At 42.1% G+C, this 26,205-nt stretch overlaps 1 protein-coding gene across 9 annotated transcripts in view; it reads right to left on the bottom strand.

The window, feature by feature from the left end:
- The window catches only part of LOC147026262 (translocating chain-associated membrane protein 1-like), a 73,691-nt gene that overhangs the window by 7,186 nt on the left and 40,300 nt on the right, over positions 1-26,205 (bottom strand). For 6 of the 9 annotated variants that reach the window (XR_015058259.1, XM_085881510.1, XM_085881512.1 and 3 more), the window contains 3 exons: positions 22,411-22,515; positions 9,276-9,419; positions 1,220-1,374 (listed from right to left, as the gene is read on the bottom strand). Coding sequence is in view for 8 of the 9 variants with exons in the window: in XM_085881510.1 (XP_085737636.1) it covers positions 1,220-1,374; positions 9,276-9,419; positions 22,411-22,515 (404 nt within the window). In the remaining variant the exon portion in view is untranslated. Of the gene's footprint in view, positions 1-1,219; positions 1,375-9,275; positions 9,420-15,193; positions 15,315-19,311; positions 19,613-22,410; positions 22,516-26,205 lie in introns of those variants that run through there. The other 3 variants (XM_085881513.1, XM_085881514.1, XM_085881515.1) reach the window with 2 other exon arrangements.

The raw sequence follows: 26,205 nt of genomic DNA on the forward strand, positions 1-26,205 counted from the left end.
ATCGGTGGGGAATTGTAACCGAGAACACACACTTACTGAAACAACTGACCTCTGGGGAATCTGACTGGTGTTCTGTGAATTTCCACAACCGTAACTATATATATATATATATATATATATATATATATATATATATATATATATATATATATATATATATATATATATATATATATATATACTTAGCAATTTATTCCAAACTCTCAAAAAGATGGATCATTTGGAGAAATGAACCTTAACAATCGGCATCACCATTCTATCAACTTGGATTATGCTGGTTGATCTACAAAGACAGGCTGTAGCACAAGCCCTCTCCACTTGCTGTGACCTTACATTCCTGGGGAAAAAGAGCCACAGTATTGTGACTGCAGCACACTGTGAGAAGCACAAGTATGGGAACAAGATGGAACGAGGAGTAGAGACACCAAGGAGCAGTGATCACTGTCCTTATGTGCTGGGGTTTGGGTGGGTCAAGTTTAAGGAGTCATGCCACAAAGTGAGAGCAAATTTTGAGGTCAGTGGTTGCAACATACCTGGAATAAATGAGAACAGGTACACATATCCAACTTTGACAACATTTGTGGAAGGCATTGGCTGCAATAGGGAGAAAGGGTAACTATATGAAGATGTCACAAAACAAGAAGGTGTGTATGCACCGGTGGGTGGGTGTGCATCTCGGTCATTGATCGCATAGTCACCAAGTACCTGGCGAATTGCGGATAGTACAAGGCGGGGAGGATGTCCTGCGATTCGAACATCAAGAAAATGGAGAAAAGGGCAAGGGCAAGAAAAAATTCCAACACTCGCAGCCCCACCATGGTGCCAAGCTGATAAGTTGCCACCCTGTCTTCTCCTCTCAAAGCAGTAGAAGTAATAGAAGAGTGGATGAGAAGTGGTGCGATTAGGAAATTCAGAATTAATCCAACTTGTGATGCACTCGCACAATGCAAAAAATGACAAATTGGCTTCCACTCTAACAGCACACTCAAAATAAATATGTCCTAGACACTTCCAAAACACTATAACAAATAAGTTTCACCAGCCGGGGTCATCAATGAAGAACCCTGACTTCATTCCTTGTTTCAGACCCTTTACCAGGTCATGAGAGAGAGACACACACAGAGAAAAAGAGAAAAAAGATAATAATAATAAAAAAACACTGAATAATCTTTATGAAAAACAATCACATTTAAATGGAACATGCAAGCCAAGGCCTTACCGGAGCCTTTGCGGGTTTGCCGAGAGCGCCCATTGCTGCGCTTTGTCCAGCCTTCACTGCTGGCTAATGTTTCTCGCAAGCGCCTTAAGTGGAAGTTGATGAAATGCCACATCATCCACGCCTGTGTCAAGCACATAGCCACCAGAGCTGACCACCTGGATGAAGAATCGCTCGAGATGAATGGGCAGGCAGAGAAGCGATTTCCAAATTTGATACATTCAGCAAGACTTGCTTTTTTAGTGTTCCTCCAGAAACTGAATAATATATATGTGCACATGAACCTTGTTTGTCATCAGCAAAAGCCAAAAATTATCCTCTTCAAAAAAAACGGCCAGACTATCCCAACAACAATACGATCACAACCTCAAGGCCTCCACCCAGCATCATCAAAATCCAGAAAAACTAGTGATGACATCACCAACTGGATCATCATTTCAGATGAAGCCTTTTACTGTTGGTTGCAACAATGCTGGGAGTGTGGCTGTGCCGCTGAAGCAGTGCACGCCATTTCCAGGAAGCTGGTATTCATTTTGCCGACCTCAGGATGACAGGCTTAGTCAACCCACATGGTGTTCATTTAACAGATTTATACAGGGGCTCAAACGCAAGACCCTAAGATCTTAAGCCGAGCACCTTAACCAGGCTGCCAACTAGATGATCAAAGTTTCTTATTCCCGAGTGAGTTCAAACCTTGACTAAACAGAAGGTGAGCAAGCAGAACAGGTGTTCTCAGTACATTTCTGCTAGGCACTTTTAATGCATCCATTTCAAATGCTCTTGGGAGTGACATTAACACAATCAAATGTTTCTCCATGTGCTGCAAATACATTTAAGCAAGCATCCAGAAACTGGTGCCAGTGTATAAAGATGGGTGATCATGCCACATGGTCACATATTAAAGGCATGAGTTTAATCACAAGTATGTTTTGCAAAATGCTTCCCATAAATCGGTGAACTGTTTGCGCCAAGTTACAGAAACAGAGAAAAATAAATTAATACACACTGTGCTGCCACCAGCTGGTGATAAACATAAATACATTCAATGAAGTCTTTTGTATGCAATTTGGTGAAATATCCCACTCTTTTAATTGCATAGGCCGACTTGACAATATAGTGCAAGGAACGAGTTTAAATGCCTGAAGTTAAAAAGCTAATGTAGGATCTTTGAAAACCATAAGTGGATGCAGATAAAACAGCCAAAGGAGATGACCGCAAACTTGACCTGCGTTACTGATTTCATTCAATGGCCATAAGAGTACCCACAGATAGCATTGGAGTATTACCGAGCTTATTAGGTTTGACATGATGGTGCAGATTGAACTGTAATCCAAATTTACCATCACCATTGAACTGTAGTCCGAATTTGATTCTCATCTAGACTACAAACTATCGGATTGGCGCTTCACAGGCACCACAAAGTGTGCTGTCCCTCAAATGAACATCAAGCTAGATGTCCTGTCTGCTAGCGGTGGGTGTTGGTGTTGTTAGTTGGTGGGTGTTAATTAGTCAAAGTTGCCTGATGATTAGAGCATCCACTCCAAGTTGGGAGGTCAGCAATTTAAACCCCAAGTCATACCAAAAACAAACAAAACTAGAAAGAGTAATCAGAGATTGCAGACCCACGACAGAACGTTTTGTGTGGCATTTGTGTACTGGTGTGTTACATAATTAATGAGACATAATTAGAACTGCCACTTTATAACTACTGTTCGTGATAACCAGGTACCAAGACGTCCAGTTTTGATGCAACCCCGCTTTGGATACCTGACACTGATCCATGATGTTTTTCATTATTATTCAATTGAATTTAGAATGGGATTAAAATGAATTCAATTCAAATCAAATGGAAGACCAAACAGGTACAGTCCTGCGTTGTAGTCATCAGAAGAAACCCGAACAAGAAAAAAAAAGCAAAGATGAAGTAATCAGGAGGAACCTGGATAGGATTCACATTTCAGATGTTGCTCCTCTACCCTCAAACCCATCCAGGCACAGCCAAGTGAGGCTTTTTCAAAAATAAATTAATTAATTGAAAAATAAATAAATAAATAAAAATCGAAAAATAATATCAAAAAAAACCAGATCAAAAAAAAATTCTGGATGCCAGACCATGTGTCTGATCAAGTTGAAATTTAAAACATATATTCGCCATCACCACTAGACCATAATTCTGAAGTTTCATGTCGATTGATTATGTGGTTCCAGAGAAAACATTATTTAATATTTTTCTTCAATCCAATATGGCTGCCAAACCATGTGACCTATCAATTATTCCTGAACAAACGAGTACACCCAAGGCTTGGGGAACTTTTTTGTGAAGTTTCTACTCGATCTGTCCAGCGATTCTGGAGAAGATGATTTTTATAGGTTTTAGGGTAAATCCAATATAGCTGCAAAACCATGTGACCTATGACATATGTGTGAATCTTTTGTTCCTCATGGATAGGCAGTCATACGTGTAAAGTTTCACCTCGATCTGTTCAGCCACTTCAGATAAGATGATTTTCGAAGGTTATTTTTTTTTTTTTAAACAATATTGCTGCCGAATCATGTGACCGATGACCATCATCAAAAAAATTTCTGTGGTCCAGTTTATCCCGATATGACCCTCAAAAATATTCATACTGACCAGATGTCGTGTTCTATATGTGCAATTATGATGTTATAACAAAGGCACCTATGACGTCATAAAAAAAATTAATCACATTCCCTATAAGGAGTACTTGTTGCTATGTGCTAAGTTTCAATTTTTTCCTTGGTGCGGTTTCAGAGATAGAGGTCCAAAGTTTTTCCGTTTTTCCAACATGGCTGTCACACCATCATAATCACCATTAAAACATTCAACATGAGTAGTCACACCTTTGGTGAAAATTGTCTCAATCCGACAAGCTGTTGCGGAGAAAAAAACGAAAGTTCTGTGCGGACAAACAAACAAACCCAAACGTAATACTCTCTCCTTCCACAAGGGTAAAAATGGCATGTGCTGCTTCCTTGCTTGACGCTCAGCATTCTTTGCAGGTTTCAAGAGAATGTAAAGAAGAAATAGTAGGGGGAGGGGGGGGGACTTGATAACCGATTGTTTTGTGGTGCGACATTGACGATGCTTGCACACCAGTTGGATATCCCATTGCTTTTGGGTTCAAATCATCATCAGTCAATAATCACCATATTGTGCAACCATGAATTGCCTGTATATTGCAACACGTGTGGCGTTTTCATAACAGAGCTCTTAGAGTTAGTGTTGGTGTTAGGGGCAGTACTTTAATCATTGTAAGCAAGGGTTGCGTTCCCACATAACCTTGTGATAAGTGAAACTGCATTGAATGAAATATGTTTTCCCAAGAAACCCTGTATTAAAAGGGGATGCATTTTTGCCCAGGAATTTTGGGGGTACCCTGGAGTGGTTTTTCATACATACACACAAATAAATAAATCCTAAACATTATATAGAGATGATGCATTTAAAGGTCCCATGACACCCAAAAGTACTGAAATTGCATATATATATATATATATATATACTGTATATACATATATGTACATGTCCTATAGGAGTTTTTCATCATGATTTCAGATCTGACAATGTTTTTTCACAATACTCGTTCTGTAAAATGTAAAATTAAAAAAACAAACCTCTTCGGGAACGCCCCTAAAAATTCTGCCGAAATCTACTGAAAGGGGCGTAACCCACATGACGTCAACTGCAGGACGACAAAGGCTGCACGTAAATTACTTGGGTTGGTGGGCTTCGTGATTCTATTGTCTTCCTGTGTGTTTCCACATTCGATTGGTCGACTCAATCGCTTCGTTCATATCTGCTTTTAAAAAAAAATCAAGCATTTGGTTTTGAATAATGGATGACATGGACTTTGATTTGTCTGGTAGCGACAGTGAGTGCGAGAGAAATGAAGGATTTTGGTCTGAATCACATGGAAAATTGTCGGATAACGTAGTCGTGGGAGGTGAAGTTCAGGCAGCTGGAAATGGAATACGGCCTTACCAGTTCGAGCCCGAAGCAGAACAAGCAGAGGAAAATGGCGATGAAATTCCCGGCGTTCATGATTATCGGGAGGCCATCGAAGGAAGACTTGGCAATAACAAATGGTTAGACCAAATCCTATTCGTAATTCAATAATGTCAATTCGACTTGCATACTGCTCGATATCAGAAATATTTTGGTGAGGTGACATGACCAGCACAGCGGACATGTTGCACCACGGCGAATGAATCACAAGCAAAACCAGCGCATGTCATCGGCCGTATCTCTCCGCGCATAAAACAAAGCAATCTCGCTGTCCGGATACGATGAAAACTTGTGTGCAGAACACACCTTGCGACACAATTGTCCAGAGTAGTCCGATAAATCTGACGTTCTGTTGCATTTTTATTTATTTTATTCCTACTGTCGTCATGTAGCACCAGTAGAAAACAATGAAGAAAAGAGAATAATAAAAGAAAGCTACAGCACGTCAGATTTATCAGATTAGTCGAACGGACGACGGATTTATCGGACTAGTCTAGACTCTAGAGTTGACAAATAACTTGTATTAGCATGCACACAATGTACAAGTCAATGCGTAAGAGTCCCGAGGATGAGGCCGTGTAATCGGATAGATAAATTTGTCTTTCATAGTTGTGCCAACATATTTTTCCCTGTTCATTTATTAAAGCATTTTTGCTAAATGTTAATGAATAGCAAGCCGATGGAAGCAGTACCTTTACTTTAGAATAAATCCATGTATGTCGAGTGCAGCCAAACCTGGCTTGCATGTATGTGGAATCGTACCTGTCCCAGCAGGCTGGTTTCAATGAACAATTCAATAAGCTGCAAAATGTAGGTGCAGGTTTTTTACATTGTTTGATTTTAAAATTATCTCCTTGCACCTTGAAATGATGCAATATTAATCTTTAGTATTTTACTTGTATGTCCCTGTAAGTTTCTTTTTTAATGGAAAGGTTCAGCAGTCAGATTTTATATTTTGTGGACATGGTATAGCCCTTTATTGTGCATACATGTATTGGATTTGTGCACGACTACGACAAGGTAGTAAAGGGATAAATAATTGCCTCGTGATTGTTGTGCATACACGGCTCAGAAGCAGAATTTCTTTTCCGCGAAACAATCACAGGAATTAAGATGATCAGTGAGATAGCAAACACATGTGCACAATGCATTTGTACGTACTTTATACGGCGCGCGACATCTCAAGTCAATCCACTCTGTGCGAGTTTCTGCAGATGACGTGAAGGCTGCGGTTCGCTGAAGTCAACTTTTTTTAAGGGGCGGGGCATAGCAACTTGTGAAAAGCACTAGAAATATTCGAAATATTGGTCTAATTATCCCATTTTTGATTTAAAAAAAGAAACATGGGTGATTTCTTCACTTGGAAGGTCAAGTTAATATATAAATAACCAGAAAGTTTGGAGTGTCATGGGACCTTTAATACGGTATTATAAACAATAGACAATATCAAACAAAGTCTGTACTCCCCAATAGTGGCGGCACTTTCTTGAACTGAGGCTGGAGTAACAGGGTTGATTGCGGGAGGAAAGTCTCACTTGCGGAGGGGGAGAATCATCTGCCCCTACACGACACTATGCTGTCACTTTTTTCACTCGTGGGAATGGTGTAGCTGGTGGAAGGAGAATCCTGGTTGGTGGATGTAGTTGGTCATCTTGAAAAATGTATGGAGAATGGGTGGGGATAGCTTTCTTTTACTTTGGTGCATAAACTTCCTTGTAGCTAGGAAGGGTGTCATTAACAGCACGACGAAAATCAGTGCTCCTTTCAACATTTGGATCTTGCTTGATAACAAATTATCTAGCCTGCTCAAACGAGCCGAGAATTTGGCTGAGGTTTTTTTATGGTGAGTTGCTTGCATTGAGGTATCACAGCCTCTTCTTCTTCTTCTGCAGCCTGCTGCAGATCCAACTCCATGAGATTATTGCTTCAGGGTTCAACATGACTCGTAAGACTCCATGTCCTCTTCGTCAACCTCGTGAAAACCAACTTGCTTCGCTCGGTCGACAATTTGGCTTGTGATTGATGGAGTTCCCTGTGAATCAGTGGAGGCACTCACTTCCGCCCACACATCCTCAATGTTTTCCAAAGCCTTAACATCTATAAATCATTACTAGAATCCTTAAGGCCTTTAAATCATTCGACAAACTACAGGGATTGTCTTGGATCACAGCAAGAGATAAAGGCATGTAACATTTAGTTTGATCTTCGAGCCATTCACTTAATAACCACTTCATGTTTTGCATGGTACCGTCTCCCACTCTGGATAGTCTTGCAGCACTCAAACTAGTCACAGTCTCCGATATTTCCTTTATTTTTGCCAAACTTTTCATGATCGAATGCATAGTTGACGCAGCAACCGCGTATGTGTGGCCGATTTGCATCGTTATATCTGGCCCAATACATTTTTGAAATATCATGCTATATATAGTTTTTGGCCCTATCTCTCAATGATGAAGAATCACTTAAAAAATTAAATAATTCTCGGATCCAGATCCAAATCCGAATCTTCACCAAAATCGATTAAAAATTTTGTCATGGTCACACACCCAACCTGTCCACCAAGTTTCGTCCGAATCCGTCCACAACTTTTTGAGATATCGTGCTATGTATCGTTTTTGGCCCGATCTCTCAATGGTGAAGAATCACTTTAAAAATTCTAGGAGTCAGATCCAGATCTTCACCAAAATCTAATCAGTTAGTCCTTGTCACACACCCAACCTATCCACCAAATTTCACCCAGATCTGTCCACAGCTTTTTGAGATATCCTGCACACAGACAAACAGACAGACAGACAGACGTGAAAACATAACTTCCTTCACCTTCAGTGGCAGAGGTAATAAAATGGAGAACTGTTCAGTTAAAAAAGGTGACATTGTTGCAAAAGGAAAGCGTAAAAAGTTATGCATGGACTACTCAAGTCAGACCATGCATGTACCAACCCACATCACTCTGTATGGACTCAAACTTCAAAACGTGCGAGTAACTGCATCCAACAATCAAATACGTCACTTTACATCTTGATGGAATATAATATATATGTATGTATATATGTATGTGTGTATATATATATATATATACCTGGTGTGTTGGTGTATATATATATATATAAGCCTGGTGTGTTGGCGCAGTGGTTAGGGCAGCGGCTTGGGATCCAAAAGGTCCTGAGTTCAAGCCCCGTTGGGCCACTGAATTAATACACCAGGGGGTTGACTCAGCCTGTCATCCTTCCGAGGTCGGCGAAATGAGTACCAGTGTACTGGGCCGGTGTATACCCCGGTTAAATAGGTGTACCATATCCCTGTGTCGTAAGAGGCGACCAGGGTTGCGTCAGGAAGGGCATCCGGCGTAAAACATGTGCCAAATCACTATGCGGATCGGATGATCCGCTGTGGCGACCCCTAACGGGAGCAGCCGAAAGGAGAAGAAGAAGAAGAAGATATATATATATATATATATATATATATATATATATATATATATATATATATATATATATATATATATATATATATATATATACCATTACATTTAGCCTGGTGTTGGCGCAGTGGTTAGGGCAGTGGCTTGGGATCCAAAAGGTCCTGAGTTCAAGCCCCGTTGGGCCACTGAATTAACACCAGGGGGTTGACTCAGCCTGTCATCCTTCCGAGGTCGGCGAAATGAGTACCAGTGTACTGGGCCTGTGTATACCCCGGTTAAAATAGGTGTACCATATCCCTGTGTCGTAAGAGGCGACCAGGGTTGCGTCAGGAAGGGCATCCGGCGTAAAACATGTGCCAAATCACGATGCGGATCATACGGATGATCCGCTGTGGCGACCCCTAACGGGAGCAGCCGAAAGAAGAAGAAGAAGATATATACCATTACACAGCAACTTCAGCAAATTTCCCAGCAACTGCTCAATGAGGGAGAGTTATTTTTACCCTCCCACCTTTTTGTATACAAAGTCAAGGCTCGTGGAAGAGCGAGAACACAAAATGAATCAGGACGCACCAAAACAAATGGAATGGCAGAAAGAGAAGGGAACACACCTGATGAGAAGAGTGTTGAAATTTCCTGCTGCAACATCCAGGCCTTGGTTTTCAGCACGACCGAGGCCAAAGCCCAATGTCAGAACGGAAAGTGTGAGTGTGACGAGTCTTGCCATCACAAAGAATACTGCCCACAACTTGAACCTGGCACACGTCACAGCCACAGAAACAGGCCCATTGCTTTATATGATATTGAGGGAAATACAAACAAACAAATATACCAGAGATGGGGAATCCCCCGCCATTGAAAAATAATTGAAATCAAATAAGCGGTTTTCCATTTATTACAAAAAACATTTTTTTCAAGATGGCCGCCCCAGTCGGCCATCTTGGATCCGGCCACGCCCAAAATCAATAGGGTTCTTCCTTTTCAGGTGGTACATGTGTGGCCCAAATTTCAAATCGATATGGCGAACAGTTTATGAGTTATCGCACTCACAGCTATAAAGGTTGACGCCCAGCCAGACGGACGGACGCCCCAGTCGGCCATCTTGGATCCGGCCACGCCCAAAATCAAAAGGGTTCTTCCTTTTCAGGTGGTACATGTGTGACCCAAATTTCAAATCAATATGGCGAACAGTTTATGAGTTATCGCACTCAGAGCTATAAATGTTGATGCCGCCCCAGTCGGCCATCTTGGAGCCGGCCACACCCAAAATCAATAGAGTTCTTCCTTTTCAGGTGGTACATGTGTGACATATATTTCAAATCGATATGGCAGACAGTTTATGAGTTATCATGCTCACAGCTATAAATGTTGACGCCCAGCCAGCCGGACGAACGGACAGCCGGACGGACGATCCGGGTGATAACAATATCCCCCTTCCGCCACGCGGCGTGGGATAAAAAAAAAAAAAACTGCATGATCCGATTCTTATTGAAATATATAAATTTTTAGAGGCTACTTCTGGCTTAGGCCTAAGTCACATTTGCTCTACGGCGAGGATACGGCGGCCGTACGCCCTCTGAATTGACAGAAACGTGAGGCGGCCGCAGAGTTTCTGCGGTGGCCTCAGGGTGGCCCTACGCCATAAGGGCGCCGTGGAATTATAGCGCGGAGTTATAACTTTTTTCATTTCTACGTTCGCCGTAGCAATTCGACAAGCCGAAACAAAAGAACTGATTAAAAAATAAAAATAAAAAACCCACTCATTACCGTCCGTCTGGCCACACGTTCGCCTTAGGGCCCCCCTGTGGTCCCCCTGCGGTCGCCTTACAGACACCTTGCGTCTGCCTTGAAAATTCTATGGCCGCCGCAGGAACTCCCCAAGGTCACTGTGCGACATCAATCAAAGACCGTACGGCACCCCCACGTTTTCGGTCTCCACAATCTATAAATACGCCGTGCGGCTCCCCGAAAAATAAAAAAATATATGTGACTGCTACATTGTGTGACCGTGGAAATACTGCGGCCCGCCCTATAATTGCTAGTGGCCGTAGATTTTGGAGACCCTACGGCCGCCATGGCAAATGTGACTTAGGCCTTAGCGATTGCATAAGCTCCACCGATTAGGCATGACCTTAGCAGAGCTATATACCCCCTAATTCTCCGTAGGATTGTACTGCAACCAATACCAGGAAGAGAAATTAGTTCTCCATTTTATAAACTAGTCAACCCCGGAGAGGGAACATCCACGGATACCTGTTTCGGGCTTGTCGGTCTTTGTCAGCATGGAGCAGAAGCTCCTCCCCAGAGTGACTCGCATCTTAAGTACTTAAAGTGTAACAGAATCAGTTCAAAATGCATGAACATACAGAGCAGGAAACAAGCAGTCAGTCGGTGCTTTGAGTGTTAACGATACCATGGAACCCCAACATTCACGTATTCGACATTCGTGAAACCCACAATTTTGCGGTTATAATGTGTGACCCGCTTATATATATTGTTACGGCTGTGGAAATTCGCAAACCACCATTCAGGGCCCGTAGGTGAGATAACTCTAAGTACATGTGTAGTTAGCCCCAAACCCGTTGTTTAGAGGGAATTTATGTGATTCATTCGGGCTGCGACGCTTTGAGATAGCTGTTTTTCTGTTCTATCTTTATTTTGAACCAACCACGTCTCAACCGCCATAACCCTCCACCACCCTCACCTCTCTCCTTCTACGGCCATTCCCGCACCACCTGTGAACACTGAGCGTCGGGCTGTCTTGGGCTCGTTAAAGCGATACGCACCGAGCCGCGAGTGCAAATAGCGGCCTTTCCGAGGGAGAATTCGGATCAAGAATGCTACACGCCCACTTCTGATCCATCCAATCAGCAAGCGCGGAGCAGCTTGGCCCCGCCTCCAGGCGCGTCCGTGTGAAATCGAAATATGCAAATTCTAGGATCAGGGGAGGTTCACGCCCACTTTTCCTCCGTCCAATGGGCGAGCATGGTTCCGCCCCCGAGCACATCCTGATCCGGAAATTTGCATATTGTTTCTCCTGCCGGCCTATAAAACGTCGAGCGCAAGGCGAATCGTGGCAGAGAGTCAGAGTTTTGGTAAGAGAGTCATCGAGCAGAGTGTGGCAGCAGCAGAGTGTGGCAGAGAGTGGAGTCGGGTGGCGAAGGCACCGAGTTGGGTTCTGCAGTCGGCTGAGGAGAGTTGGGGGAAGAGACCAAGGAGCTCGGGCCCGAGGCGAGAAGGACGGCGGTCGGCGACGAGGTCGCGGTGGGAGATCGCTCGGCGCGGGACCGAAGCCAGCCAGCCATTCTCCCTCCCCCAGAGCATCAACAATTCCCCCTTTTCCCCCGCGCTGAGATAGTGCAACAAAGGGGGCCCCGTTCCCACCCCACTTCAAACGTCTTGCCAACGAAACCCACGAAGGAGCATGGAGTCGGGGCACAGCCACGCGGCCACGTCTGCGGCTCGTCCGCCAACGCGTCACGAGGACGCGGGTCGGACCCACCCGTTCTCGCGGACCTGGCCGCTCCTTCAGGTCCCGCGCACATATTGGCCTACAGGCCCGTCTGCCCCCTTGTCTATGAAGGTGGCTTCTTTCCTTTGCTTTTGAGTAAATGTGTGTTGGCGCCATGTCTTGTAAAGTAGAACTGTGTAAGTGTTGCCATGTGTACGCGTATTCTGTTGTAACTCTGCGTCGTTGTTTCTTTTGTTTTACTGATATAGGTGCATTTTGACTGTTTGGCTGTATATGTGTGCTTTCGGTGTGTCGCGTAATAAAAGTGCATTGTGTGAACTGTTTTCCCGTTTCGCTTAGTCTTTTCTTTATTGACTCCACATCCTGCTTCACGTAAAGGGTTCGTAGTGGGCTTAATACACCCGATAATTAATCGGAACCGTCGAGGCAAACGATAACACCGCTCAGTTATCACTGTAGCATGGAACGGACCGCTTAAGCGGTTCATGTCCGGAGTCGGCCTGCGGCGAGGTACGATCGCCCGGTCGACCATCCGCGCAGGTACTTCGGAAGATCGAATTTGGCGAGCGACCCTATCCTGCGCGGGTGGGCAATTGGCACGGTCATGGTGAGGTTAAAGCCCCACCCATGACTAGCTCCCGGCGTTGTTCCGAGAGGGTCACGACAGAATTGTCCGTTCTGGTGGGCGAGGCGGCCGCCATTCGAGTTGAGCGGCCGATCGCACGCCGGCGGGCGCGAATTTGCAACTATATATGTATATATATATATATATATATATATATATATATATATATATATATATATATATATATATATATATATATATATATATATATATATATATATATATATGTCTATTCACAGGGTTTTATTTATTTTATTTTATTTTATTTTAACACTTCAGGCTCTTCTCCTATATCCACCACACTAATACTAATTCAGTCTGGAAATTCTTCCACAGACACCTGCTCTCTCTTATGCACAGATTCATCACACCTAGTCTTCAATTATCTTATCGATCCTCCCGCTCTTGCAACTCTGAATAATGTGGTGAGGCAGTTGATTTAAAAACAACTTGCAATGTCCTACTGGAAGGCAAATTCAACCGAAGTTAACCTCAGATCATTTTGCAAAGCCTGCAGCAAGTGTGTATCCACTCTCAGGAGAGTCAGAAAACAACATCCATCAAGAATGAGCTTTCAAATTTATCTCCCTCCTCTAAAACCTGGTGGCACCGTGTCGAGTGTCCCTGGTGTATGCTCCCCTTCCATCCCTTCCCTCTCTTCAAATGGCACCACAGCTGACTCTGCTCGTGAGAAAGCCGAATGCCTCAATTGTGTTTGCTTCAAAATCTTGTATCCCTAACACCTCCCTCTCCATACCCATCCTTCCCAGTCATAACCAACTGTTCCTGAATTGTGTCTTTTGCACCTGAAAAGATGGAAAAGTTTCTGGCAACCCTCGATTCTGACTCTTCAACTGGACAAGATGGCACCAGCTCATGTGTCCTGAAAATCTGCTCTGCTGCTCTTGCACTTCCTCTCTTTGCCATTTTCACCCTGTCATTTGCCCCAGGTCATCTTCCATCTGCTTAGACATCAGCAAACACCACAGTATTACACTAAAAAATTAATTTTTATTTTTATTCACACCCGTGTCTGAAGGAAACTGTTCGGTTTGCAATTTCCTTCTCATGATGGTAGGCAATGAGAGGTCCCTCTTGTCAATTCAGCATCTGGACAACTTTTTAAAAATTTTTGATGAACAGATGGACATACCAAATGTTGATGTGGCTACACCACTTAAAAGGGTGCAAAAAAGAATCCCCTTAACTGCAGACCAATCGGCTTACTTCCAATCATCAGTAAGATCATGAAATCCATCATCAGAGTTGACATAAAATAATTCCGTTTCTTGAACAGCCTCATCTTAGATCAATTCAGATTCAGACCTGGTCACTCTGCCTTGGACATGCTGCTTCTACACTCCCAACAATGATGGAGACCCTCAATATCAGACAGGAGATCAGGGCCATCTCTCTGGACATACCTTGAGCTTTTGATACAGTCTGGCTTCCTGCCTTGCTCTCCAAACCATCTGCCTATGGAATCCAAGGCAAACTCTACTCTTGGATTACTGACTTTCTCCACTCTCGTAACCAACATGTTGCTCTCAATGGAACCCCTTCATCTCCTCTTCCTGTCAAATAAGGAGTACCCCAAGGCAGTGTTCTAGGCCCCCCATCATATTCCTAATCGTAATCAAATCGTGAGATCAATAATCTCACCGACTCTGGAAAATCCACTTTATCTCTTTGCTGACGACTCCACTCTCTGCCCTGACATATCTTATCCTTCTGACCAACAGGCAGCAGCCTCTTCCCTCTCCTCAGACCTTGACAAAAAATCACAAAGTCAAACACTTGGAATATGTCTTTCAATCCTAAGAAATCCCACAAAACTCCCCCACTTTCTGAAAGGATCGTTCTGCAAATCCTCCCATCTACTTTCTCATGAACCCTCTCAAAGAGGTTCACTCACAAAAACTCTTATCTTGGGTCTCACTCTCAGCCATGATCTCTCTTGGGCAAGTCATATTTTAAAGTTGACCTCCAAAGCCAGACGCCGACTGGGCATCCTCCGTGTGGTGCCATTTGAAGTGAGGGAAGGGAAGCATACACCAGAGATGAACTTGACAAGGTGTCACGAGGTTTCAGAGGAGGGAGATAAGTTTGATTGCTCATTTTTGAGATTGGACAGATGTTATTTTCTGGCTCTCCTGGAAGTAGACACACACTTTTTACAGGTTTGTGGAATGAGCTCAGGTTGCCTTCGGTTGGATTTGCCTTCCAGTAGGAGAATGCAAGTTGTTTTTAAGCAACAGCCTCACCACAGGATTCAGAGTACCGAGAGTGAGCGGATGGGGAAGATAATTGAAGATGAGGTGGGGTGAATCTGTGCATAAGAAAGCAGGTTTCTGTGGAGGAATTCCCAGGCCAAATTATCAGCAGCAGTGGATATAGAAGACCAGTCCTGAAGTGTTTAAAAAAACAACAACAAATAAAACAAGCAGTCATAGACTGGTACTTACGAAATCGTCAACTTGACCTCTGACCTTGTTGAATAAAAGCTGTCTCTCGAGAAGGTAGCGACGCAAACCAGAAGTTTCTACAATGATTCTGTATCAAACCATCAAAAATCGTAACGTCAACCGAAGCAAAAATCTCCATTTCTCCACGCAATTATTTTATCAAAGTCACAAAACTGTAATATTCGGCCATCCTCCAAGAATCTTTACATAATCCGACGGCTTAGCGAGTCAGGCATGCGACGATAACCTTTATTGGGATAAAATATGACTTTTAAACACCATCTTTATCGCAAACACCGTCAGCGCGCACACGGAAAACTTTTACGTGGCTCAACAATGCGTCTGTTAGAGCGCACTGCATCACGTGACGACCCGTGACGCGTCGAGTGAAATATTTTTAATACAATCATAAAACGTCTCCAAAACATCCGATTTTTAGCAGAATTTCGACAACCGAGTTTTAAGCGTCCAAAGCGATCGCAAAAACCAAAGACAAAATTAAAATTGAAGTTAAAACGAACTCGTAATATCGAGCGAAGCAAAAATACTCCATTTCTCCACATGAATTCACGGAATTATGTTTGACCTCACTGTGACCTTCACCTTTGACCGATTTTGACAAAAATCTAATCAGCACTAGCCATCACCCTCCTGAATCACGTGGTGTAATTTGATATTGGTAGCTTCTTCCGTTCTCGAGTTATCGTGCCTACAAACAAACAAACAAACAAACAAACATACAAACAAACAAACAAACAAACAAACAAACAAACAAACAGAAACGGAAGTCATCAATATACTTACGAAATATTTAGATTTCGTAAGTAACAAGCAGTCATAGACTGGTACTTACGAAATCATCAACGTGACCTCTGACCTTGTCGAATAAAAGCTGTCTCTCGAGAGAAGGTAGCGACGCAAACCAGAAGTTTCTACGATGATTCTGTACCAAACCATCAACAATCGAATGTTTTGGATGTTTGACCTCACTGTGACCTTGACCTTTGACCGATTTTGACCAAAATCTAATCAGCACTAGCCATCACCCTCCTGAATTCCGTGGTGTAATTTGACATTGGTAGCTTCTTCCGTTCTCAAGTTATCGTGCCTACAAACAAACAAACAAGCAGTCATAGACTGGTACTTACGAAATCGTCAACTTGACCTCTGACCTTCTCCAATAAAAGCTTTCTCTCGAGAAGGTAGTGATGCAAACTAGAAGTTTCTACGATGATTCTGTACCAAACCATGAAAAATCGAATGTTTTGGATGTTTGACCTCACTGTGACCTTGACCTTTGACCGATTTTGGCCAAAATCTAATCAGCACTAGCCATCACCCTCCTGAATCACGTGGTGTAATTTGACATTGGCAGCTTCTTCTGTTCTCGAGTTATCTGTACCAAACCATCAAAAATGGGATATTTGACCTCACTGTGACATTGACCTTTGACCGATTTCGACCAAAATCTAATCAGCACTTGCCATTGCCCTCCTGAATCACGTGGTGAAATTTGACATTGGGAGCTTCTTCCGTTCTCGAGTTATCGTGCCTACAAACAAATAAACAAACAAAAACATACAAACAAACAAGCAATCATAGACTGGTACTTACGAAATCGTCAACTTGACCTCTGACCTTGTCTAATAAAAGCATGAATTCCTCAGAAGCCCAAGGGGAGCTTGAATTCTGAATTCATTGTGGTCTACGATTTTACACTGTGGTTTGCAGATAATGAGTACCAGATAAAAACTAGATTTCTTACAAAAATTCCATTTTTTGTGTTTTTATTTTTAAAAAAGTGATTCAGTACCAGCAGGATATGCCAGATAATAGGTGTATTACTTTTCAGAAGAATCTGATAAAAGATTTTTTAATATATATATATATATATATATATATATATATATATATATATATATATATATATATATATATATATATCAGTTATTCATCGCTGTTCCAGAATTTCTACAACCGAGTTTTAAGCGTCCTAAGCGATCGCAAAAACTGAAGACAAAATTAAAATCGAAGTTAAAACGAACTCGTAACGTCGAGCGAAGCAAAAATACTCCATTTCTTCACGCAAAACCTTAATGTAACTTAATGACGCGTCTGCTCGAGCGCACTGCATCACGGGACGACCAGTGACACGTCGAGTGAAATATTTTTTATACAATCTTAAAAAGTCTCCAAAACATCCGATTTTTACTAGAATTTTGACAACCGAGTTTTAAGCGTCCTAAGCGATCGCAAAAACCGAAGACAAAATTAAAATCAAAGTTAAAACGAACTCGTAACGTCGAGCGAAGCAAAAATCTCCATTTCTCCACATGAATTTATGGAATTATGTTTGACCTCACTGTGACGTTGACCTTTGACCGATTTTGACCAAAATCTAATCAGCACTAGCCATCACCCTCCTGAATCATGTGGTGTAATTTGACATTGGTAGCTTCTTCCGTTCTCAAGTTATCGTGCCTACAAACAAACAAACAAACAAACAAGCAGTCATAGACTGGTACTTACGAAATCGTCAACTTGACCTCTGACTTTGTCTTATAAAAGCTGTCTCTCGAGAAGGTAGCGACGCAAACCAGAAGTTTCTACGATGATTCTGTTCCAAACCATCAAAAATCGAATGTTTGACCTCACTGTGAGCTTGACCGTTGACCAAAATCTAATCAGCACTAGCCATCACCCTCCTGAATCACGTGGTGTAATTTGACATTGGTAGCTTCTTCCGTTGTCGAGTTATCGTGCCTACAAACAAACAAACAAACAAACAGAAATGGAAGTGATCAATATACTTACGAAATCTTTAGATTTCGTAAGTAACAAACACACAAACAGAGGACGGAAGTGATCAATATACTTACGAAATCTTTAGATTTCGTAAGTAACAAACACACAAACAGAGGACGGAAGTGATCAATATACTTACGAAATCTTTAGATTTCGTAAGTAATAAACTATCCCCCTTTTCCCATTGAAACAGTCATAATTTTCAGGAGCGTATGAATGACCCCGTGAATGTCAGGGTCTTGCTGAATACAAAAAAAGTTATTGTCACAATGGTACAGCCAACCATATGTACATAAATTGATGAAAGTGGCTCCAACTCAAACCAAGAACCTCAGCTTTGGGAATGGGAGGGGCCAATTGTCATGGATCAATGTGCAAATCCACAGATCTTTAATCCACAGAACAGGGTCTTCCAAAAAGACCTGGACAACTTTGGTTGTCAATATATTTAGAACCAAAAATGACACAATCACAAATACCCTTTGTTTATATGATACAGAAATGCATAAAGTTTTCTTTATTTTCAGGTCTGATGGTTTAATGTAAAATAAAATGGCGACTCCACAGAAGAAATCTCAGTGTGTTGAATGGTTCATCAAGACAAGATCAAACACACAAGTTCAGCGTAATTTCCGTACAAGGTATGGAAGGAATCCGCCATCACAAACTAATATCAGAGAGTGGTGGTGCAAAAGGTTTAATGATTTAAAGAGGAGTTGTCAGAGGATTTAAAGAGGATAAAGAGGAGTTGTCAGAAACATTAGAGTACCGGTCGACCAAGCACAAGTGCAGCAGACAATTGAACGTGTGTGTGAATTATTTCAACAAAGTCCCAGAAAATCTATTTGATGCGCATCGAGAGAACTGGGACTACCAACCACCACTGCATACAGGATTTTGCATGAAAGACTGAAGCTTTCTGCCTATAAGGTGCAGATTCTGCAGGAACTCAAACCAAATGACAGACCCAAACGCAAGACATTTGCCTTGGAAATGCTCAGTCGCATAGAGAATGATGAAGGTTACCTGAAAAAGGTCATGCTCACAGATGAAGCTCCTTTTCATGTTCCAGGGAAGGTCAACTCGCACAATGTGAGGATCTGGGGCTCTGAAAAAACCCCACGTGGTCATTGAACACATACGTGACTGATATTTGGACTCTGTGTGGTGTGGTCTTCTCCATGACCGCTTGATGGGTCTGTTTTTATTTGTGGTGGATACAGTGACCTCAACAATTTACATGAACATGTTGGAAGGATTTGCCTTCCCATAGGCTGAAGACCTGCAAACCGATATTATTTTTCAACAGGTCGGCGCTCCCCCTCATTGGGCCTTAGTCGTTCGAGCCGTCCTGAATGAAAAAAAATTCCAAGTCGCTGGATTAGCCGAGACGGACCAACCGCCTGGCCCCCATGATCACCAGACGTAACCCCCTGATTTTTTTTTCTGTGGGGGTTGTCAAAGATGTCTACAACACCAAGGTGGCAAACCTGCAGGATCTTCGTCCTCGGATCACAGCTGCATGCACACTGGTGGACGCAAACATGCTGAGCCGAACATGGCAAAAACTCGTGTACCACCCTGCACCATGACAAACACAACAAACATGTCCTGCACATGACAAACGGAGCTCATATTGTAGTGTATTGATGATGTGCACAAAACTTGATGAGATTGTGTATCATATGAACAAAAGCTATCATTGTATCATTTGTGGTTCTAAATATATTAACAACCAAAGTTGACCGGGTCATTTTTAAACACCCAACATATCGTTCGTTATCAGCTCTAGGGCTGTCAATATACCCCGGCAAGGCTCTTCATTGCTATATAATGCTGTCTTGTTATTGATAGTTTGAGAGCTAAAATATAAGAATAAATTATTTATGTTACTCACTCCATGTAATAAAAAATACATCTGTCCAAGAATATTGACCATGAAGATGAAGTGAACACTCTTATTAATCGAGCGTTTTAGTCCATCATTGTATCGAATCAATGTCAGAGCACAGATTAATTTATCATTTATTTTTGAGTGGAAAAATATATATATATATATATATATATATATATATATATATATATATATATATATATATATATATATATATATATATATATATATATTTTCAGGGAGTAGCAGATAATCTTACATTAGTGTTTAAGGCTCATGGAAGAGCCAGTATATCAAGAGACATAATTCAATGCAAGATGTTATATAGTTATCCAAGACAAGGACAATAAGAGACACAATTGCACTTTTTCAAAAATTGCAAAGACATCAGTACACAATACGTATATGGGGTTTCCACGTGTGCGCAATCAGCATCACGAGCTATGTGCTCATATGAGGACACGAAACAGACAAACCAAAGATTAAGCAGGAGAAGGAACACATTGGTGTACCTTCTACCCCCCCCCCCAACCACTCAACCAACAATGCTACTCAACAACCTCAGTTGAACCACTCTAAATGCAGCAAAATATATTCTATGGAATCACCCTTTCTGCCAAGATATGTTGACCATATGACACAGAGGAATGAATGATTTAAATTCATTAATTTAGTGGTAATTTGACGAAATGAAATGCTAATCAAAGCTCATTACGATCAACCTTCATCATTTTAAACAGATAGTACGGTTGCCATTTTCTACAAGACAAGATATGTCGAAGGCGGTTGTTTCGTGATTGATAGCTGATCATGTCAACTGTTTGGCCAAATAAATTGAACAAACAAACTATATTTTCACAATCATTAAATGTACATTTTAAATTTTAATAAAACGAAATTAATTTACAAAGTTGCGGCAGCAAAAAAGGACCACAAAGAAAACTGTCAATAAAGTAACTCCTCTTCTTTTATCAAGAGCAAAGCTGGGCTGACAGGATGGCCGAGAGGTATGCACTCGTCTCTCTGCTGTACAGCCTGGGTTCAAATCCTGACCCAACTATAAAGTGTCATCCCAGTGTTTCATCGGCAGGGTGATTAATCAATGTGTGTACCGTCCTTCGGATGGACGTTCAACTGGACGTCCTGCATGCTGGCATTAGTTGGTGGATGTTAAAGATCCCATGATGTTCTTCATGAAGAGTAGGTGAGTGATCACTGGCACCATGAACAAATTTAAAATTCCAGCCTTAACCTACAGCCAGGGCATTGCATCAGCGGCATAGCCGCACCCTCAGCCGATGATGATACACCCTCACCCTCAACTAGTCTTGTGCTGGAAGATGAAGACGAAGACAAAGACGAAGACAACGAAGAAGAGGAGCAAAAGTTAAGTTCTGCAAAACAATCTTGCTATTTACACCAAAACCATAATTTGTCAAATAAATAAATAAATAAATAAAACACAAAATGGGAAAGTTTCACACTCAAACTTTACCCAACAATACAAAGACATGAAATAATAACACAATGGTGATAATAATAATGATAAAAGAATAGTCCCACAATCTTTATAAAGCTCTGGGGCCGATCATGACTAGCGGAGAAACTTTTGTGAGCTACAACCAATCCTGAGCTGGGTCACCGCTCGAACGCAGAACACTCGACTGAAGGTGGCAGGAAATTGCAATTTTTCAGTGTGCCGGCAAAAACTTGCCTACCCTTTCCAAAAGACACTGCGATAATCAACATCCACTAGTGCTGGTCCAATTGGGAGTGGGGGGGGGGGGTCTTCCAGTTTAACGTCCTTCCGATGGACGGCACACGATGCTGCGTCTCCCTGCATGCAAAACACCAGGATGACAGTTTATAGTTGGGTCGAGATTCAAACCCAGGTGAGAAAGTGCGAGGAAAATGAGCACACCTGGAGGCTATTGCACCAGCACAAGACATAAAATACCAGATGGTTAAAATAAATAAATAAATATATAGAGAGAGATTACTTCTTACCTGTGAAAATGACATGCCTCAGATTTTGGAGAGAAAAATAAAAATAAAAATCTTCCAATGAGGCAACAACTTCCTGAACCAAAATGACAAATATGGTGTCCACCCATTTCTACACTTTCATCCCACTATCTTCCCATCTTTGCTTATGCCTCTCAATCACGTTCTCCCAACAGACTTGAAGGTTTCCACTCACCAGCACCTCGTGCAAAATCCCATACCAATCCATTTCTCACGACTTCTGATCCCTTCATGTTTGTCATTTGTTGTTCAGTCATGCACTATCCCACCCTCATAATGTTTTGGTTTTTGTTTATTTTCGTTTAACGATGAGACTGTGCACATATTTTCTTAAATTCCACACTCACAACACAACATGTAAAAAAGAAGAAGAACAAAATAAAAAAAATCAAATATTTAGGAAACAGGAGAGATGCTCAGCAAGAATCCCGAAGTGTACCACACAGACAAGGTTACTCACCCATGCTGTTGAGCTTCACGGATGTAATAGAGGAGACGGGAGGCATGGAAGACAAGTTCCACCAGGAAGTGTAGCACCATGAGTACGAGGCCAAGGCGGTGGAGGCTGTCATAAAGGAGAAATAAATAGACAGGATTATATATACACTCCCTCAATTTCAGTATGTGTGCAGAATTGTTTTTAAATTTTGCACCAGATTCAACACTTTAGTTAAATTTTTATTTAAAGAAAAATAAAAAGTTGTGATTTTTTTTTACTAAAAGGATGCAAGAAGTTTGAAAGATAACTACGTTATGCAAGCACAATCAAACCCTGATAACAACCTTCATCTCAGATGAGAGGTCCAACTCCAAGAAGTGTTGGATCACACGAGTCACAATCCTTTCACTTTTAAGCTATTTTATAAAATGGTCTCCTTGCTGGTTCAGAGCTGAGCATGGAGGATACCACTGACAGCAAATGAGTTGGGTTAATGTAAAAGTTGCAGTTGGATGCAAAAAGCACGTGAAAAAAGATTTGTGTTTTTCATTCATTTTTTGGAAAACAATTTTCACATACTAAACTAGAATGGCACCAGGTGGAGTGCTTACCTCCACCAGGCTGAGCATTGCATGTTTTGTATCCCACTGATTGGCCAGATCTGTATCCGCATCTTAACCAAAATATAATCGGCTTGTTATTGTAACCCAGCAAACTTATTAATCATTTCGTCCGAATCTGCCTTATGAAACATCGTGCTACACTGTAGATCATTTTTGGCTCTCCCTCTCACTCCCTCAGTGGTGAAGAATACCTTGGAAAATAAATAAATAAATCTCGTATCTCAATCCGGCTCCAAATTTTTCACAAAAAACAAACAAACAAATAAATAAATAAAATCGAATCAAATCATCGTTGTCACATCCCAACCGATTCACCAAGTTTCATCCAAATCAGTCCATAACTTGAGATATCCTACTCAGACAAACAGAGAGACACAGGCATGAAAACATAACCTCTGTCCACCTTCAGTGGTGGAGGTAAAGGGGCTGTCACACCTTGACGATTTAGCCAGCGTATGCCGATTTATGAAAAATGTGTCTAAAACGCTGGCACACGTCCAATACGTTATGGGTACGTTACGTGTACGTTAGTTGCACGCTGAAAAAAACACTACCATAGGTCGTATTACGCTGGTTTAAACCGTTGTACTTTTTGGTTGTCCAAAAAATTTTGCATGCTTGAAATTTTACGACGTACTCGGCGTTTGTCTCGCATGTTCCGCTACGCTAGCCATAAGTTGTAGGCACGTTATGCGATATAACTTATCGATAAGTTGTCGAAGCGTTCTGTGTTCATTACTAGTACATTATGCATTTGTCAAAGTCGTTTTTAATACTTTAAAAAGTAAAAAAAAGAAATATTTCATCGTGGGAATGAGAAAAAAAAATAGCCAAAAAGAACATCAAACAATGGTGCAAAGTAGTCTCCTATTCGTGGACGATAAGAGGATCCATCATCACCCACACCCTCCCCATCACGCTCACATACTACTGACATCGACATGCTACTACTACAACTACTACTACTATTACTACTGTCATGCACACCAACTACTACTAATAGTATTACTACTACAGATACTACTGGCATTGACATCTACTCAACATGGAGTCTGGAACAATGATGGGTTCCTCTTGTGAAGCCCATTTGTATATACCAATTCCCCTTAACGCTGCCAATACGCCATTACACGGTAGATGTAAGTTAGAAACACGTTCAGTAAGTGCTGTGGTCGTACGGAAGACATCAATCAAATTCGTCTACATACGACAATGTGCGTTTTAGATATGTTACAAAGAGGTTCATAGCATGTTATACTTGGGTTCAAAGAATGCTACACATAGGTTAAACGCACGTTACTCATCGGTTCATAGCACGCTAGTCATTGGTTCAAGGCAAGTTACAAATAGGTTCAATGTAGGCATGTTATGCGATCGTTGACACACGTTGATTGTATGTTACTCATAAGTCGAAACACGTAGAGGTAACATTCGCGTACCCGAAACTTATTTCTAACCTATGAGTAACGTTTTGTAAGCACGCTACATGAACGTTGTTCACACTTCGCAACACGCTCTTGTACGCTCTCAACATGGGCGTACATCTCATACATGTACGCAACACGCTCTCACGTTCACACTTCGCAACTTTTGCTTTATTGTACATGATTATGACTGTATACGTGCCTTCCGTGCTGTCTGTGTGTAAAATTAAACGTGCTTGTGTAATTGTTCCTGCTTCGTTTCGTCTCCTTTCCTTTTATTGACTCTCCATCCTGCTTCACGTAAGAGACTCATAGCGGGTTTCGAGAACCCGGATAATTAATCGGAACCGTCAAGGCCGATGATAACACAGCTCAGTTATCACTGTAGCACGGAATGGACAGCTTAAGCGGTTCGTGTCCGGAGTCGGCCTGTGGCGTGGTATGATCGCCCAGTCGACCACTCGCGCAGGTACTTAGGTAGGTCGAATTTGGCGAGCAATTGGCACGATCGTGGTGAGGTTAAACCCCCACCCGTGACTAGCTCCCGGCGTTGTTCCGAGAGGGTCACGACTGAATTGTCCGTTCCGGTGGGCGAGGCGGCCACCATTCGAGTCGAACGGCCGATCGCACGCCGGCGGGCGCGAATTCGCAACACTGGTGTCAGCGAGCGGGAAACAAACCCTACCGTCGCCAACTAAATTTACGGAACCAGATCAAGGGTGAGTGGAGCGACCCTCCGTGTTCCATTAAATTACGAGCAAATTTAAATTTAATCGCTTATCTGCTATATAAATGGCAGTCCTTCTGTCCATGTCTGTCTGTTTTTTTGTGACGAATAAGCTCCTAGAACAGTGAACCGATCTTGATGAAACTTTACACATATATAGAACTAACATTCAGCTCCAGGATGCGCTAAGTGGCTCTCCATAAAAATGAAAAAATATATATGTATTAAAATATATATATAAAATAAATCAAATTTCCATTAGAAAAAAAAATGGCTTTCGAATAGTGCGCCGGCGTATTAATCATAACAAAAGGCTTCATGGTTAAAAACGCTAGGGTTTTTTGAAATACAAAATGTTTGTATTCGTTGACTTTTTAAACATACACATTCTCCTCCTGTTATTTGAATTCTCGAACTGCACGCGCACGGCAACAGCTAACTGCTGATCGATCTGCTCATGAAAGAGCCAGGCAAGCCATAAAGGGGGTTAGGGAGACAATTGATAAAGGGAAGATAAAAGATGTGAGTGAGTGAGGGCCAGCGGGCCTGTTTGTATGGAGTGAGGGCCAGTGGGCCTGTGTGTGTGGAGTGAGTGAGGGCCAGCCTGCCTGTGTGTATGGAGCGAATGTGGTATGCATGGTGCGATGAGTGATTGGGGGGAGGAGTGATTCCCACCCAAGTGACCCCAGGGTCAGTGTAATGTGAGTTAGTGGGTTAGTCAAATTGACAAAAATGGAGGTCGCTTTGCTGTTGGTGCGAATGTGGGATCGAAACCCGTTTGGAGGGTGCAGGAGTCCTGTTGACGGGCTGGGAGCGTGGCTGCGAACGGTGAGTATCGCTTAGTGGGAACAAAATAGGGCAAATTTCCCGGGTACTTCAGCTAGTGTGAAATAAGATGGAGTTTCAAGGCGAGCGGGTGCCGGGGGTAGAAATGTATATGTGTAGTAATGTAGGATCCATGGCCCAGGACGGTACTTGTAATTACAATCCGTGGGGGAGCTCACCCTATTCTGAGCACGAACTTTGCCGGCAAACTGAGTCG

Source organism: Eptatretus burgeri, chromosome 5 (genome assembly GCF_056783735.1).
Source record: "Eptatretus burgeri isolate ZD-2024b chromosome 5, Ebu_testis_v1, whole genome shotgun sequence".
NCBI classification, from domain to species: domain Eukaryota; kingdom Metazoa; phylum Chordata; class Myxini; order Myxiniformes; family Myxinidae; genus Eptatretus; species Eptatretus burgeri.